The sequence below is a fragment of the Natrix helvetica genome, assembly GCF_964273705.1.
Source record: "Natrix helvetica genome assembly, chromosome: 4".
In the NCBI taxonomy this organism is placed as follows: Eukaryota; Metazoa; Chordata; class Lepidosauria; order Squamata; family Natricidae; genus Natrix; species Natrix helvetica.
The window spans coordinates 144990700-145010560 of record NC_138550.1 but is presented as its reverse complement, the minus strand read 5'-3'; the positions used below and the strand labels follow the sequence as shown (position 1 = coordinate 145010560).

Sequence of the window (19861 nt, the reverse complement as noted above, 5' to 3'; positions counted from 1 at the left end):
CAACTTTCCCTGCAGGCTTTCCCATTGACTTTGCTAGCAAGAAAGATCACAAATGGTAATCACATGACTATGGATTGCTGCAACTGGTCATATGTTTGAGCTGGTTGCTAACTGGTCAAATTGTGTTCATGTGAGCACTGCAAAAACCCAAAGGCAAACCCTTTAAGGACCGGTCATTGCTTGGTCATCACCATTGTAACTTTGAATGATTGCTGAACAAATGAAAGATAGTAAGTTGAGGACTATCTATAAGTCACTGACAGCCAGTTTGGTGCCATGGCTAAGGGATTAGAAAGGCTTAGAAACCAGACAACCATGAGTTTAGTCCTGCCTTGGACACAAAACAAACGCTCACCTTAGGAAGAAGGCAATGACAAAATTCTTCTGAAAAATGTTGCCATGGACTTTTACCAAAATTGACTCAACAGCAACAAACAAAATCCTAATGGTGGTTACTTAGGAAGGTGATTCTGTAAAAAAAAAATGATGATGTAACTAATGTTCTTGGTTTAGTGATAAACTCATATTGCAGGGAGAAAAGAAAATTATTTGAGAAAAATCCTGAAGCGACTTGTGCTATTGAGCATTATTTTTAAGTCTTGGAATATTACCTTCTTGGCCAAGATTCTCAAATAAAAGATGGAACCCAAGGATTAAGAATGGTTATTCTAAAAAGAACATACATCTTATAACTGAAGGCATAAAAATATTGTAAGGTATTTACATTGATCCTTCCATTTGAGTAAGCTATTCCATTTCCTAAAATAGTTGACACTACACTTAAATCTATAATGACTAAAATGGTCCTAAGTTAATTCTATTGTATTGAGTGCGGTTTTTTACAGAGAAAATACATTTTTGATTATAACTTGAAATCTGATTTTAAAACCGTAAGATTTCAAATCTAAATAGTTTTAACAATGTAGTTTGTTTTATTCTGTAGAAATATTTCTTCCTAAAAAGTAAAGCCTACCTAGATTTTAGCTCAGGTCCTAGTGGCCTCAAAGACTATCCATGTGGTTTTCTTGGCAACACTACATAAGCTGTTTGCCAATGACTTCTGGGATGTTTTTTCAACTTCCCAGACTACAGCTCTGACACTGCTTTGAGGTCCCCTATCCAAATTCTAATTAGAACCAATCTAGTTTAGCTTCCAAGCCTAGCCAAGGTCAGCCAGGTGCTGCCACCTGCTGTTACATGTTTACTTTATTTCAATTATTTAACTAAGATTAGGCTGCTTTCCAGTTACAGTTAGAAACTGATCCTGTTAGTGCTGAGACTGAGCATATTTTACTAGAATCCTTATTTAGCAAAGTTGATCATAAATGTATTGCCCTATGCTGTACTTTAATATGTCTGTTACACAAAAAAATTACACACACTAATTAGGATCCAATACATCTGTAACTACATCCCCATGACCCAACAAGACAGCTGCACCCTTGTGGGACAACGACATTTAGGAATTCCTGACAAATGCATGAGATCCGGAGCTAAAGCATTATGGGTTGAGGGGATCTAGCTACAGAATGTGCTCCCTCAGGAATGCAAGTGCCTGGAATTCAAGCAATGTTAAGACATATGGCAAAATCTACCTCTTTTATAAATTTTTCTCCATCAAGAGAAACAAATTTAAATTTGCAAAAATCTTTTACATCCTTTTCCAAAAGTGACTTCTTAAAATCAACAAAAGGCAACATGGACAAAACCTGTCATGTAAGTAAATATGTAGAAAAGAAAATGACAGTTTTCTCTACAAAGAACTGTGTGAAATTATAGTTGAATACGTTGGGAGAAAACTAAGTCATCAAATCAAGGACAGTTTACTTGCCATTCTTTTTTTAAATAGCCTTGGTATTTTTCAACTGCACATTGGGCCATACACTAATCTATACAGATAAGCAAAACATTTGATTTTGCAATGAAAATTCATTTAAAAAATAATTTATTTGGGAATTCCTAGTATTCTGATGTTTACATTACATCAGCATGATCTATGGCCCAGCAAAAATGATGTTGGGATTAAGAATTGCATACTAATTATTCCCCAAAACACTAGAATTATCCAACTAAGGAGACATGCATTAAATGCAACACCATTAGGGCTTCCTTATCAAAAGGGAAATAAAGAAAATATATTTCATTACACAGTGAAGACACTGGTGGAATACAGTCTGCTTCCATTACTTCTCTTCTGAAGCATGAATTTCCTTCCCACCAGCTTTAATCAGTTAACTGTTAAGTCAGCAGCATTAAGCTTGCTTAGCTATAATTCAGCAATATGAATTGCTAAGATGGACCAGGATCCTTTTTGTGATTCTGCTTTAAAAATGGTTTTAGATTCAGCATTCAGTGAAAGCCTAAAATGTAGCTTACCTTTTTAAAATACAGAAATGAAAGCAGTGACAGATTTTATTTTCTTGGGTTCCAAGATCACTGCAGATGGCGACTGCAGCCATGAAATTAAAAAAGCCACTTGCTCCTTGGAAGGAAAGCTATGGCAAACCTAGACAGCGTATTAAAAAGTAAATACATCATCTTGCCAACAAAGGTCTGTATTGTTAAAGCTACGGTTTTCCCAACAGTAAAGTATGGCTGTGAGAGTTGAACTATGCGCAAGGCTAAGCACAGAAGAATTGAATTGCTTTCAAACTGTTGTTGGAGAATATTCTTGAGAGTCCTTGGACTGCAAGGAGATCAAATCAGTCAATCCTAAAGGAAATCAATCCTGACTGTCCTTTGGAAGGACAGATACTGAAGCTAAAAGTCAAAAAGTTTTGGCCACCAAATGAGAAGACAGAAGTCACTGGAAAAGACCTTGATGCTGGGAAGATCGAAGGCAAAAGAAGAAGGGGACAGCAGAGGATAAGATGGTTAGATAGTGTCATCGATGCAGTGGGTGTAGATTTGGGCAGATTTCCATAGACAGTGGATGACGGGGGGGCTGGCATGCTATGGGGTCACAGAGAGTTGGACACGACTTAGCGACTGAACAACAAATGGCAAATCACTAGTGAGATTAGCAGCTCAAATATAATTATCAAAATATTTAAAAGCAATTCAAATAATTTTAGATAATGAGATTAACATTTCTGGAGTTTAGAGGCCATTAATTACTTGGCTGCTTACATTCATTATTGAACGAAAGCCTACATTTTAGTTAGCATTTACTGAAAGTAAAATTCAGTTTTTTTCCCTATCCAAATACATGGACCCCTGAAATCTATTCATAGACTCCAGGTTAAGAAGCCCTGCTATAAATGATGCTCCTGACAGTAAGGAATAGAGAAACTTTATTGAGCCACTTGTTGTTGGATCATGGATGAGCAATCTTCAGAATTTTAATGAGCCAAAACAAAGGGAAGCAAAGAAACAACACACAATTCACCACAGGGGAACTAATTATATGCCTACAATACTAAAATTGTATTTTAGTTCACCATATTTTTAACCTAATAAAAAGATAAAAACAGAATAATTGGCTTTGAAATTCCTCTTGTGATTGCCACATTTAAAAGGAAGATATTTACAGTATATGCATGACTACGTTTCCATTAGTACAGGTATCACAGCAGTATAATCTTTGTTTACTAGGCTAAACAAGTAATTTAAATCAGATCATACCAAATATGATAAGGCATAAGACTTGTTTAAAAATTAACATAACCAAAATATATTGTTCCAAGAGTCCAGAAGACTTTCTTTTATCTGCTTTCACACTGCTCTTAAGATATGTAATTTCCTCACTTTTAAAAGTGAAGTCATATTCCTGCAAAATTTAATTTTCACATGTGTTTCAAATTTTGTTTCTAGAGACCTAAGCATATAATTATACTTTGAATTGGTTTTTTTTCCCTTTTTCCTCCTTTAATTTTGTTTGGTTTCTGCTGCTGATTTTGTTTGTTTTCTTTTCTTGGATCATATTTTATGCCATTTTTAGTTGTCTACTGTAAATCTACTCTAAAAGACAATCTTTTTCTTCTATAGAATGTTCTGCACATTCTTAATACGTATCTGAGTAATCCTTTTCTTTCATCAGAAAACATTATCCAACTATAATGTTTGGATCATTGTTATCTTCAAAATTCAATTTTACTGGCTTACAGGTTCTGTGAATACCTAGAAATGGACAACATATGTACAGTTTTTCCTGCTTTTTAAATGTTTTTAGAAAAATTAATGTTTTATATAACTCTGTCATTCATTCAGAAAATTTTGGTTATTGGACAGAGTAGAGTAAATTAATATCACTAAATAATTCTCACAATAATGGAAATACTGGAGACATATATAGGGCCTTGTAAAATACTAAAAGACCCAGTGGCAGAAAAGACTTTCTTTCTGTGTCCCACCAGGTGGCATTCTCTATATTATTCATTCTTACATTTATCCATATTTTTTTGCCATCAAAGTACACAATCAGGAAACTACGATAAGCTTCTAACCAAAAGATGCATCAAATTAATTTTGGATTACAAAATAATTTAAAATATTTTTATTTTATTTTAAAGATTTGTTTCAATTCTTCAATATTCTTTTCTGAAACACACATTTCAAAATGAAAATAGTTAAAATGTTTTTATTTGTGACAGTATATATTGTTATTCTGTCTCAAAGCAATTCCTTTTAAGGTGTTTGTATTTTTTTTAGATATATGTCCTCTTAGTAACAGAAATTAGTGCATATAGGAGGATGGGCCTTTTTTTTCTACAGTACACTACAAAAACTACTTGATTATTATTTTTATTGGATTTAAAGTGGAGGCTTTTTTCCTTTTATTCTTTAATAATTTCCTATTATAAAATTGTCACATTGTATAATGAAAAACTATACATGTAGAAAAAATTTATAAATATATTCATCCTACTTTTGCAACATCTACTTATTATTTTTAACTTGTTTCTCAATGCAATACTTCTAACCAAGATAAAATACAAGAATTAAAAAATGTAAGAGTTTATAGATTAAAAAAAACCCTAATCAGATATATAATCCACAATAACTAACATCAGTACAGATTTGATCAGATGGCAAATTCTCTCAGGGCAAGGAGCTATACATCATCTAAATGCACAAATTACTTTAAAATGTATAATCTACAGTATTAATAGGATTTTTTTTTTTAAAAAAGGCTCTTAAGGATATATATGGAGCATTTTAGAGGGAAAGGTTGGAAGCTAATTACCTAAATTCCTTAAGCTTCTAAATATAGGCATAGAAAAGGGAAAAAAAACGATTGCAAAAAATATAAATGAAAGAAGCAAAGATATCATTGGCACAAGTCCAAATGTTACTCTCCAAAAGTCCACATGCTATGGAATAATTTGTCCAAATGTCAGTTGTAATTTTCAAAATGCCTTTCTCGCCATAGATTCTTAAACATCTGTAACAAATACTTGTTTTGAGAGTGCTTTACATTTGTGACATTTGACCTTTTGCTATATGCCCCACAAAATTCAAGTTTCAAATACCACGCAAGCAGGAAACCTGATCATTCCAGCAGTAGCCATCTGCATGGTCCAATATCAAATATTAGTTCTGGGTTGCACAATGTCATGTGTTACAAATCTGTTTCTGCAGCTTCCATAATTAGTTGTAATTTGCTGCTTCTAAAATGTGTTTCTTATGGGACATCTGGCCTCAAAGCTTCTACCTTAGCACTGAAAAAAAAATACTTAAGAGTTCTGGACTTTTTATTTTTTTTAAAATATAAAGCAGTACATGGGTGGCATAACTAGGACCGGGCTTTTTTAAAAAATATATCAACGTTCTCATTATAGTATATATTTTTAAAATGCAAATATTAAAAACAATCAATATCATATTAAGAAGAGCAACGCTGCACTTCTGCATGTTTTACCTTGAGAAAATCCTTATTTTTCAATCAACATAGATCATACTGCAAAGCATTCTATGCAGAGATTCGGTTTCTCTTGTACATTTTACAAGATGATCGTAGAAATGCAACAAGCATGATTACTGAAGGAAAATAAATAGGCTTAAAATATGGGTTATCACTCTCAGGAGCCAATGCTTAAATAACCCCTACAAGTGACAAATAAACATAAACCATCTAAAAGAGAAAGAACAAACTACATTTGTAAAAACTAGATACATATATGTCAATCACTCTATTCTCTTTGGGTATATGTTTTGCTTCCATCACTTCATTCCCCACTTCATATATTGCCTGTCATTATTTAATCTTCTTAAATCTTGTTCCAGCTGTATTTTTCTCAATATTCCCTTTCTTCTCAACCTTTCATTATAGTAGAATAATTCAAACCTCATTTATTGTCTCTATATGACCAAATCATGTCAACCTACTCCTTTCTTATTGATCAGTCAACTGTATTCAATTCATGTTTATTCCACACCGATTCTTTCTTGACTTTTAACTATTCTTGTTGTACTACACACAATTTTTAGTAACTTATTCCCATTGAATTCAATTTACTTTTACATTTCTTCTGTCATCTCCAACCATTGCTCCCATATAACAAGATGCCAATTATCACCTATAAACTTGTCCATGGCCAGGGCCAAGTTACTTGTAGGATAAGTATACCTCCAAGAGATATTATCATTGCATGACACTGTTATCTGATGGCACTTCAAAGGTGTGTTTTCTCTGTCGTAACATTCATGCTTTGGAACAGCATTAATTACCCAACAAGATTCAGATGGCCCCAATCTCCAGTAAGACCTTGGCTTTTCCCAAGCAATGATCCAAGCTACTGTAAAGACTGGAAACTGAATGACTGTGACTTGTTTGTATTATTATTTTCTTTATGTTGTCTTTATATTTTTGATTTAGGGGCTTTGGTTTTAATCCTGCTTAACCACCAGAGTTACAATGTGCAAGTTGTGTAGTCAAATAAATAACCAACAGTACAGAAGCATATTCTTATGCTTCTCCTTAGTATTATTTCTTCACACTACTCTCCTATCTGCATTTGTAGATGTTACGTCTGTATTCATTTTCTTACATTTAGAGAATATTCCACCAAGGCATACAAAATCTACTTCCTCCAGTTTTGTGCTATTTAGGTATAATTTGCAATCCTTCTTCTCTATTGAACACAACCATTTCCCTCTTTAAAATATTAATTTTCAGACCCATTCATTGCATCCTACAATCTGTTTAACATTTATTAGAAATCATGGGTCCTTAGCCAAGCCAAGATTCACCTGCATATGAAAGTACACATGCATTCATAATTAGCAACTTCTCATTAGTCAAAACTTATTAGTTGACACAAGCCAATTAACAAAACTCATTGTCAATACAAGCTTGCTTTATATATTAAATATAAATATATTAAATAACCAAGGGAAATATTAAGATTGGATAGTAGTTCTCTCTTTTTTTAACATGATAACAGAGATCCCTGAGGTACACATATCAGGCATAGACGAGAGCAACAAAATAATTTCCAAATCAGAAAATGCTGTTGGCAAAAAACTAATACATCAGTAGTGGGTTCCTACCGATTTGGACCAGTTCAGCCGAACTGGTAGTGGTTTGGCGGCCTGGGTCACTGGAACCGGCAGCGACCCAGACTTGCTACTCCCCTGAACCGGTTGTCCATCCTGTTTTTTGCTTCTGTGCATGCACGGAACAATTTTTATTGCACTGTGCATGCACACACAGGGCGCACCCACGAGCGAACCGGCAGTAGTGCCTGACAGAACCTACTCCTGCAATGCTTTAGAGAAACCCTAGAGTTTTGATGAGAGAGATATTAAGATGGCCTTCCACAAAGAGGGTTCATATATACATAATACCTTACCTGTACTTATACTACATACAGACACCAGGTTCCTCTGGTTAAAGGAAACAGAAAAAAATCTAACACATTCTCTTGTGATGCCCCTCTTCGCTCACAACCATGTAAAATCAGAGGAAACTATCTGTTTTCTTCTAGCTGACTGATCACCAAATATCTCCAGTAAAGTCACTAAATGTGATGAAAATGCTACTGCTAATAGATTTTCAGTTATCTAATATACTTAATAATCTGTCCATGCTCAAGTTGATTTACATCCTATGTATATTCTACTTATTCGTTTTTACTGTTTTAATGTGTGTGCTTCTTTTGGTTGGGCTTTTGACCTGTTGTTATTGTTGCAATACTACTATTTTAACAACAATATTGTTAAAATTGTTATACTTCCTCAGTACAATTAAAGTCTGTGTTATGCTTTTAACAGATTTCTTGTATACTTTTATAACTGTCCCACAGCTCCCGTCCTTTCATTAGTAGAATTTGTCCATTAAACAGCCATGGAAATGTCTACTCTACAATCCACCTAACAATAGTAATAATAACAATTTTTTTCAATTGATCGCTATTGAAATTCTTGCTCTAACCATCTTTGCCATCTTATGTTTTACTGTTTTATATCAATGTCTACTATCTACACAGAATTCCCTTATAATGGAGGAAACCCCTTCTTTCTAAACATTAATTTTGTTATTTTTTTCTTGAGAATACACTACATGAAGAGGGGGGGAAAAGATCTAACAAATTAGTAATTAAAAGAAAAGTATATGTGATAGAGAGGAATGATAATCCAGAGTTCAATTGTTGATTTAGAATATTACAAAATATGTAGCAGGATAGAACAAGGTCAAACTTGGATGAAGTTTTTTTCTCTCCCCAATAGTGGCCAGGGACTGGATCACAACAAAGCATGAAAGTTATGGCTTTTTTAGCCCAGCATCTGGATTTAAGTTTTATACTGCACTGAAACATCTTGCTCAAATGTGAAAACAAAGAACTGACTCTTTGTCCAGCAAGCTGCAGAGGCAAACCAGTAATAGAAGTATCATCGATAGATTAAACAAAATTCTTATAAAAGCAGTTTGCCTTTAGTAAATTTTGCAGCAATGCAGTAAATTCCATTTAGTTAGTTGCACATTTTTCATTAATTTACTCCCTTCAGTTTCTGCAAATATGATGGGTGTGGGCAGGGAACCAGAAGATTATTCAGAATATGCTCTTAAAATAAATGTTGGACCAGGAATGGCAAATCTGGAAAATTAAGTGCTGGTAGTCCTTGACCTGTGACTGGTCACTTAGCCACATCCCCCCACCTCATGGTCACATGATCCCATTTGGGGCATTCAGCAACCTGCCCACATTTATGACAGTTTGCACCATCCCGTGGTCCTATGACAATTTATAATGATCTTTGTCAGAAACCAGTGTTTACATCCAGTTCTTGCAAACAAACAAAACGGCCATTGGCTAAAAAGGGTTCTCTTAACAACCATTGCATTCACTTAATGGCCATTGCATAAAAGGTCATAAAATTAGGCACAGTCAAATGATGACCCAGTTAACAACCAGCACAATTTACAACCATAATTCTGGATGCAATTATGGTTGTAATTCAAGGATTACCTGTAATGTATTTGACATTTAGGCCCCATTTCACCATTTATTCAATTTGGGTAAATGAGGCTTCCTTTTTTTTAGAACCTGGTTCTTAATTATAGTAAATTAGGTACATACATTAATAAATTTCAAATACATTAATGCTAATGTATATATTTACCTCCTTAGTATGATAAACCTGGAAGAGTCATCTACATTTACTACTGGAAATAATTCATAACTGCAAAATTCCATTATTTCACAGGTGTAAAGACAAATTCTTACAATGTCAAAAACAAGCAATTTAAACCCAGACTAGTCCATTAGGCACAAAAGGCAAGTGGCAAGTCACACTCTCTCAACTCACAGGGTTATTGTTGTGTTGTTTATAAAAATAATAAAAGCAGGATAATATAAAATAATAAATAAGGGACATGCAGAGACTATCCCTCCCACCAGAAGAAAGTAGATTAAAACAGATTGCATCACAAAAGCAGGAAAAAAATGGTTCAGGAATTTGAAACGCTATTTCACTATAAGTAGAGCTTAATCTGATCTATGGCAATTGCTGAAATTCTTTCATAATGAATTCAGTTTTGCAATAAATTTATCAGCAATTGAATCTTTAAATCTCTGCATGTGGCATTTCCAATTGTGATGTTAGCCAAGAAAACCTTGACAACTCAAGTTTCATATGCTTCCCAACCACTGAGTATGTTCAACCTCAAATCAGAATATCCAGTTACTAGACTATAAAGATAAAATCCAAGTCAAGAAGATTTGCATGGAATTCAAGCAATGGTACAGAAGGATCAAATGATATTAAGTCAAAGATGCTACTTCTATATCTGTTCCTAACAAATAGAGAGATCCAGAGCACTAGCTGGTTGAAAAAGAAAAAAGAAAACTGAAGGAATTTGACTGCTTATATCATTCTCAATCCCAAATCTATCGCCAGTTCAGCAAAAAAGCAGTACCAACTGCTTTGAGGGAAAACATAATTTCCCTAAACTTTCAATCATAATTTCACAAAAATTATAAAGCGTTTTCCGAAATTCTACACATAACATTATTAACACAAAATACTTTTAATAATAACTAACAATGTTAAGATGTCGTATGACTCAGTTCACATTGTCTTATTTTATTTAGGCTTGCCAGTTGTTACCTGGAGTCCATCCTTTAACTTCAAGATGCATTCCATTGTATTGATCGTAATCACAACTGGTTCCGAACCAAGTTTTGTCCATGGTACATGAATACGCAATTCGTGAATGTGTCCACTTAAAAAGGTAAACGGCAATTTCAGCTCCTGGAAAGTAAAGTACATGAAATGACTGAGTTAGCTATTAAAACCTAATTTAAATGAAATGAGTTGCCTCAACACCTACTTACCATTATTAAAACTTAGTTCAGCTTATTTCTTTTTTTAATAGCTAACAATATTCGCACACGAACAATAATTTGCTGGAACATGTTTTCCTATTCAAAATAACTGGATTTCAGAGAATTCACAATTCCACGAATTATTTGGATTTTATAACTGATACTTGAAGATTCGACAGTAAAAATGCATAGCTTACAAAATATGAAATATATTAACCATGTAAAGCCATGATTTCTGCCGATGAATGGTTTCTAAAATACTGCTTACAGCATCTTTCAGGAAACAATCCCATTTAATGTAACCGTTCAAGAAGTTATATAAGCTAGACCTTCTATATGGGCACAAGAAACTACAAATCACAACTTATGTCTCAATATATGAAATTTGCTCTAAAGCAGAAATTCACTTGAATCATATATCTATGGATCTGCATTATTTGCTGGACTGAGAGACTAAATAAACAAGACATAGGAAAGCACAATGTCTGTCTTATTGATACCGTCCCTATGAGAAATGAGATTTCTACATGAGAGCTAAACTTTTAGAAGTATAATATATACTTATAAAGCAAAGTGGTGGGTGAATGTATATGTCAAAGAAGAGAATACAGTTACTAAAATAACTGAAGAAAAAACTACCATCTCTCAGTATTAATAATAATTAAACATGAAATAGTAACTATAATGGAGCACTTAAAGCTGACAACCCAGACAATAACAGTATATTTGTAATTGCAATTTTAATCTACAATTATGTGAGATGTTTATGCTCTTTTTGCTGACTTATGAGAACTTCTTAATATCAATTGCTTGATAATCGCCATTGATTCAAATGTAAGCTTTAACAATAACCAGTTCACATGTCAACAATGAAAAATAAATATTGATAGCTATAAGTACTTTACACTATAGCTTTAAGACTTCAATGTACAAAATGTTAATTTAGAACATTTTAACAGAATTAGATTTTTTAAAATGTTCTTGCTACATAGTATCTGTTATTAAGTATCAAAGAAAACTTATTTATTCATATAATAGAAACCATAGGCCTATTTCAATATTTTGATAATTGCTTAATTTAATTGAAATCCTTCCAAAATTATTACATATATTATATATAAGTGTTTAGACACATACAGTATTTATCAACATAACAAGGACACATGACATATTAATCAATTATATCATATAATTATAATATATAATACATATTGTAATATACTATTCTCAGTTATCATTAAGAATAACTTTAGGATAAAGTTTTATTTAAGATTTAATCAAAATAATTACAATAACATACCTGTTCAAGAACATCGAGTTTTAGCTCAAGTTTGCTGAGAACTACATCTCCTCCCCAGAGTGACAACTGTAAATCAGAGGGCTTCAAATTCTTGATGTAACGATTCACATAACTCATTAGAATAGGAGTTACATAGGATTCCAGCATTGTGCCTCTATTCACAAGAGCCTTTTAAGAAAACATATTGTAACTTTAGTATACATAATAATTTAGGATTACCTGTGGTTCACAAGTATTAAACAAAAACTCATGGATTTAAAATGCTATACTGTATTCTAACACTTTCGATCAATGTATATTTACTTGAAAATTTAATGCAATATATAAGTAGGTATTAAAAAGTAGAAGTAAATCCAGTGGAATCTGTGGCTTTTATTATCAGCTAAATGATAGTAAAGATATTGCTATTATAAGTATATATCCAGCAAACTAAATTTAGTACAACAAAACCTCCTTCCCTTTGGAAACCCCACCACCACCACCGTCCATTACATGCATGTCTGTTTGTTTATGTATACATACACAATCATATCCATCAAACAATGACTTTTATGAAATGAGCCTGCAATTAACAGGATTGCAACCCACATGACGTCTTCTTCCAAACATCATGCTAAGCCAAAACTAAATTTCTGCATTTGGGCTTCATGTTTTTTAACTCATTCAATGATTTAACTCTATAATCTTACATTGGACTGAAACCTACAGCAAATTAAATGTTCGTATATTCTGTAACCGATTTGCTCTTAGGCAATAATAAGTGTTCTTTAAGTGCAAAATACAATTAGGGCATTAATACTGATGTACGGTACTTTGAATAAATGTGTGTTCTACCCATACATGATCTTCTTGTCTGAATTCAAGCAAGCAAATTTTAAATGTTAAAAAATACTGTAAAATATCTAACTTTACCACATAACACTACTGCCCCAGTTGTGTCTCTCAAAAAAAAAAAAAGTTTCCACTATGTGCATCGTCTATTTCACTTGTCGCAATGTCATAACATGACTTAGCATACTTTTCAACTCAGTTAACCGCAGCTTCTTAAGAAACCTCCTACTCACACTTCATCGCCCATAATTTATATTTTTACGGTCCACGACAACAGAACATTCCTCATTAAAGCGGCACTATATACTCAAAAGTTCCCAGGGCACAGAAGAAAACATGCAAACCACCATGTACCTTTCAAGGACGGGCTTTCCACGCGAACCCCGAAATTCGGCGTCGCCCCCCGAAGCAGGTCCCAGAGGCTGCAGCTTCGTGCCTCTGGTGCTGAGCCCCCTCCCTTCTTTCCCGTTGAATCCCCCACCCTCCGCTGCCTTCGAGCCTGACACGCGTCCAGATGCGTGTTCCCGCTTGCCGTCTTCGCATCTGTCTCCTGAGTAAGTCTCTGGCCAAGCAGCCTCCGGCTCTTCTCCTGCCCGCCAAGTCCGTTTTCGCATCAGACCCCCCCCCCCAACCTAAGGTCAAAAGCCGCTCTTCCCAGGCGCCGCCTCACAAACCGCGGAGCTCCGGCCCACCCGCCGCCGCCGCCGGCGGGACCCTCATTTTCAGGGTCAGCCCAACAGAAAGGGACCGCCGAGGGTCAAAGGGGCTGCGCTCTTCACGCCCGCCGGGACACTTCCGGGTTCCACGACAACTGGTGTTCCCCTTAAAACCGCCCCTCGCGGTCTCGGAGACAGGTTTCGCGGTGACACCATCCGGCGGAAGGCATCGCGGAGGGCGAAAAGAGGGAAAGTGGTACGGGGGTTGATTGCGCGCGTAGTTCCAGAGCCTCGCGGGGAGCCCCTCGCTTTCTATTTTTGCAGCGACTTCAGACGACACTACGGACTTTGGAGCCTCCGGTCATTTTTGGAGCAGAATTTCCCTGGGAAGTAACAGGCCAATTTTTTTCTTCCCTTGCGGTGGTTCTGACCCCGGCGTTCTTCGTGAAGGTTGCAGCGGAGCAGGAGAGTCCAAGTCCGGGAGGGAGGGAGAGGTTTGGACCGGGATCCAGGGAAAGGGATCTCTCCTGGTGACCTGCATTTTAAAGCACCTCCGGCTCAATAACTGAATGCGTGTTCCACGTGTTGTGAGGACGCAAAGGATTGGGGTCAGTGACGACGTGGATGCTGGTCTGGGCAGCATGGACCCAACCACAGCTTCGCTTCTATGTTTGACGTGGAGAGATGGAAGAAGACTAAGGATTTCTCTGCTGCTGAAGTGCTACTGTCTTCACCTCTCCTTCACCTGGCATGAAATATAATACCTACCTGGACAATTTAGCTTGCTTTTGTTTTGACTCATTCCTGAAGGGGGTCCCAAAAGTGCTTTTTTTTTTTCAGGAGGCAACTGGACTTCCTTGTTTTTTTCTTTTGAAGACGTTTTACTTCTCATCCAAGAAGCTTCTTTAGCTCTGGCAGGATAGTGGGGAATGGAAGGATTTGTATTTCTTGCAGGCAGCTGGTCATTTGCATCCTTTTACAGCAGTGATGACTAGCCTTTTTTGTCACCGCATGCCAACCTGCGCGCCGGAAATTCACGCAAAACCATCCCGCAAGGAACGTGCAAGTCTTGCAGGTGTTCACGCAGGCGGGAGAGTCAAAACCTGGAAGACCACGTCTGAACTTCTGGTTTCCGGCATGGGTGCATGCCAGACAAACAGCTAGCTGTCAGGCATGCACGCAACAGAAACAAGGAAGTTTGCGTTCCAATGCATGCATGCGCGCCAGAATGCTGGTCTTCCAGGTTTTGGCGCTCCCGCACATGCGAAGGCCAACTGCCCAGCACATGTGTGTGCACAGAAATGTGGAAGAGGAGCCAGCAAGGCCGTGCATCCCACGTGGGATGTCTCTCTGTGCCGTTTCCGGCACGTGTGCCATAGGTTCGCCACCACATTTTAGAGGGTAGTTAAAGCAGCTGTCTACAAGGAATATGAATCCTTCCATTCCCGCTGTCCTGTCAGAGCTGAAGAAGCTTCTTCGATGAGAAGCGAAACATCTTCAAAAGAAAAAACAAGAAAGTCCAATTGCCTCCTGAAAAATGCACCTTTGGAACAACCAGGACCTGGATGACTAAGAATATCTACAGACTTGGCTGAAGGGTGCTGTCCTGATTCTGTAGGGCAGCCAGTATAGTTGGTTAATTCCAGCACCTGATAGTTCCTCTTTGGGTACATCATTACTTAGCAAAAGAAACAGTCCCCAGTCTCATTACATCCTGCAGAAGGAATGGGCTAGGTCTGACTGTAGGATTCCCTTGCCATTTCTTAAGACTCCATCCTGTTGTAACCTACAGTCAAATAAAGCTTAAAAGAACCAAAGTCACAAAGGAGAATGAGTCACAAGCACTACTTTTATTTAGAATTGTCCATTTAGAAACTGGGCAAAGTTGGCAATATATGCTGATTGGGGAATTCTGGAAGTTGAAGTCCACATATCTTAAAAGTTGCATAATAAAAAAAACACACTGATTTAGAATTTTTTTCCATTCTTGCACTTGCAACTTGTACTGCTTTCAAGATTCCTCAGTTTTCTTTGAGAGAAGCTGGAAGTGGTAGATCCTGCCCTTTCATCAAGTTTTGCCATTAGACATCTTCAGTCTATTTCAAGCCCCAGTGACTATTGTTGTTGCCACTTTGTCCAGTTTTAGAAAGAATGAAAGCAAGGAAGGCTGACTTGAAAATAAGGGGGGAAATAAAGCATATAATGAAATGTGTATCATGATAGAAATCTTGCAACATACTTACTTGCATCAGACATTGGGATGCAATGCAAGTATGTATTTGGCAGTATGATACCTCTGAACGGATGTTACTTTTGCGTCACTGTGGCTTTCTGTGGGCACAGCCACAATTGAATGGACATAGGTAATGGGGGAGGAGTGGAGGCGGTGAAAATACCATAATTTCAAATGTAAGGATTGGTTCATATAATATGGTAAACCAAAATGTAGTATCTTTGGTTTTGGCTTGCCATATTATGCAAACCAAGTCATGGCTTGGCTATATTGTATGAATGCAGCCTAAATATTTGTTAAAATGTTACTTTTACCATATTTTATACAACATTGCAGTATGAAATGGTACTTCATACTGCAATGTTGTATAAAATATGGTTTTCTGTGACCGTGTAAATATTTCAGATGCAAACAGCCAAGGTCTAAAAAATCTTGTTGCAAAAAAGAAAACACTTTCTAAAGGCATTTCCAATGAATAGAGAAAAATTATATTAATTTGACAAAACTCCCAGAAGAAGTTTTCTAACAATAAATATGAAGAACTTCCTGACTTCTAAATTTTAAATCTTTAAGTTTAGATGTCTCAGCCTCAGCAATTTTAAGATGTACGGACGTTAACTCCCATGCTATCTGGGGATTTCTGGGAGTTGAAGTCCACACATCTTAAAGTTGATGAGGCCGAGAAAAATAGGTTAGACTAAAGCATATTTACTTACCAGAGCAAAATATACTAGAAGGAATTATAATAAATTAGTATCAAGCAAGAATTTAAATCTGTTTTCCCAGTATAAATTTATTTATATTTTATATTTCTAAACCGTCCATCTGCTTCAAAGAGGGGCTCTGGACAGTGATAGCTTACTCTTATTTCTTTACCTTAATAGTAAGCATTTAGAAAATGTTGCTTAGATTAAGTGGTTTTATTCATTGATATATTTTTTCTACATTTTTATAATTCAGGACAACAATTGGTTATTGTTATCATAGAACCAAGAGCATCACAGCCTAAAAATCTCCAAAATGACTTGCATTTGAGATCCTAATCTATTTTGCTATTTTTCATGGTAAAGTCTATTTCAGAACGTAACTTCAGAAAAACATAATTATCCTTCAACAGACATTTTGTGGCATATTATTAGTGGAATTCAAAAATCATTTGTCTTATTCAATAATTTATAAATCGACTGACTTCTCACATACCCCATGAAAAAGTTATAATGGTTGGGTTCACACAACATCCTAAATAATAAATCAGGAATAGGCAATATAGTATCTGGAATCCTGGATGAGAATTTTGGAATCTCATCTTGTCCAAAATTCTATGTCATATTCATAATTTGATTCTCCATAAATCTCACTTGTCCCTTTTTAAAACCATTGAAGTTGTCTGCTATGAGCAAAATCTGACTGTCAGTTCTATAATTTTCTCTATATAAAGCCTATTCGTCATTCTCTAAATCCTGAATATCCTGAATTAATTTCATAAGAGTATCTGAGGTTCTTTTATTGCAAGAAAGGCAGAAATTATTTTCTATCTAATTGATTAATTTATTGGACTTGCAGCCTCAAAACCCTTGGTGGTTTATAGTAATCATTCTGTTCTATGCAAAACTAAAATAGTCCTCAATTTATGACATTAATTCAGCCTGGAATTATGGTCATAAATTGTGCCAGATGTTAAACAGATCATTTATATGACTGACCCGATTTTACAACATTTCCCCCCAGCAGTTATATATGCTGTAGTTGTTAAGGAAACATTGCAGTCATTAATCAAATGCTGAGATTGTTAAGCAAACCTTCTGTTCTGGCACTTTCTACCAAAAACTCAAAGTAAATGCTGGTTTTTGACAATACACAATCACATGACCAAGAAAGATTACAAATAACTGTAAATGCAAACCAGTTGCCGAGCATTTAAACTGAAATTATGTGACCGCAGGGAAGGGGCAGCTATCAAAACTTCAAATCCAAGTCTTTAGTACCTTTTGGGGGGGGGGGGGGCTTCCTGTGGTAACTTCAAACAGTCACTAAGCAACTGATTGTTAAGTAAGAACTACCTGTAATGCTATCTCATTACTCCTTTGTTCCAGAGCCTCAACAGCTGCAGTTTTTCATGAGCACTACGGAATAAGCAGGTAACCTTCCATTCTGGGAAGATAAAATGGTTTAGTCTCAGAAACACTGATTTTCGGTAACAACCTCTGTCTTGTGAAATAATAGCTATGTTAAAACTAGGAACAGTGTTCCATACGCCTTCAGCATTTAGTCATGCCGGCCACATGTCCACGGAGACGTCTTTGGACAATGCTGACTCTTCGGCTTTAAAACGGAGATGAGCACCGCCCCCTAGAGTTGGGGACAACTAGCATATATGTGCAAGGGGAATCTATGACTATACCTATATAAAACTAGGTTTATATTTATCCTGATAGCTTGCCAGAAATTGATTAAAAGTGACTTTTTGTTGGGAAATATTGGAAAATTATGGAGCTTGGTGCCATCTATAGTTGTTGTAAGTTGATTGTTGTCTATAGTATGTTTTACTGTGGATAATTTACTATGATTATTACTTCCATCCTTGTATACCATGTCTCTATTACATTGATGTACCAGTGAATTCACTGTATTTTGTTCTTTATAAAGTCTGTCTCATTAAACATTCCTCTTCTTTATATACACTCTTTTTAAATTGCAGTTTCTATAAATGTCCTTTATAACTTCTTCAACTATTTTATGTTTTGCTATTTTGGGAATATAAGACATGAAATTAGCTGATTATGCTCCAGCAAGAAATATTATGCTTCTCATAATTATCTATATATCATTCAACTTTCAGAGCTTCATTAATCGCAATCTACTACGAATATTTTGAGTCCGAAAGGCTAGCTGTAACTGAACCCAAAGGACCAATGTAATCTGAGTTTACATATGCACCATGAAGTTATTTGGCTTTCTGCCCAACCTCCCCCGAACAAGTGGAGCAATAAGAATGCAACCTATTGACCAGTCAGCATCTTCCAAAACATCCTGTCAATAGCCTTGGAGATTTCTTTTCCAGGAGCACAGATGAGCCTTCATAACATTCCATGGAAAATTTTGAAAATTTAAATGTTAAGCCGAGGAAGTCAAGATCAAGTGGGCAATGATTCATGAAGGGCCACATGGGACAGAACTTGAAGGCAATCCTTCCAGAAAGCAAAGGCCACATGTGAACCAACAGAGAGAATGAAATTTCTTTCTGCGGAACTCAGAAGTCGGCTTTATAGTGGATTCAAGAATCACCCTTGAATACCCAAAAGGTCTTTGAATAAAATGCACTCTGTAAACCAGCCTGAAAGCAAAAGACAGAGAGAGGCTGGGACTGAAATCAAAACATTCTAGAGTGAATCTTCAGAGAATGAGTACACTCAAATTGACCTCCCTGTGGCCAGCTGCAATGAGAAATTAGATCTGTGTGTTTCCAGACGTTGCAAGAACGGAGAATAGAGAACAGATGTGCTTTCTTTTTCCTCTTTCAATGGACTTCAGATACTAGCAGTTTGCTCACTCCTTAGTAGGGGAGGAACTTTTAATTTTGTTACAATACAGATCTCTAAGAAGGATGCATTTAATTGAGTGATTTGCGTTCACACATCAAGCTAAGCCTTAAGGTGGTTATTAGATTTAGCTGTTTAGATAGGTGTTACTTCAGTTGAAAACACGTGTTATGTAGAACACAGACAAACATGTGAAAAATATTTTAGCAATAATACAAAATTATGCAGAGCATGGATCTAGACCAATTCTAAAAAGCCCCAAGTTGGGTACACTTTGAAAGTAGCTCGAAACATTTCATTTATATATTTATCAAGATTTATAAGGAAGCCTGGTTCTGGGCATAAATACACAACATAAATATACAACAATAATTTTTAAAACTAACAACTGATAACAGATACAAAAGCTAATAGCCACAATGTAAAATGCAACCAAATACAGAACAAAACAAACTTCAGAGGGGAAGCCCCACTCAAAACATGTAAAATATACAGATAAATACTTCACTGTCTGGTCATAAATTCTCAATAGT

The 19861-nt window shown here is 35.9% G+C and overlaps 1 protein-coding gene across 5 annotated transcripts in view; it reads right to left on the bottom strand.

Moving 5' to 3' along the window:
• VPS13B (vacuolar protein sorting 13 homolog B) overlaps positions 1-19861 on the bottom strand; it is a 391865-nt gene that overhangs the window by 317664 nt on the left and 54340 nt on the right. For 2 of the 5 annotated variants that reach the window (XM_081951026.1, XM_081951025.1), the window contains exons 1-3: positions 13255-13861; positions 12070-12237; positions 10552-10695 (exon numbers count right to left, since the gene is read on the bottom strand). In XM_081951026.1, the coding sequence (XP_081807152.1) occupies positions 10552-10695; positions 12070-12216 (291 nt within the window). In that variant the 5' untranslated portion in view covers positions 12217-12237; positions 13255-13861. Of the gene's footprint in view, positions 1-10551; positions 10696-12069; positions 12238-13254; positions 13872-19861 lie in introns of those variants that run through there. The other 3 variants (XM_081951027.1, XM_081951023.1, XM_081951024.1) reach the window with 3 other exon arrangements.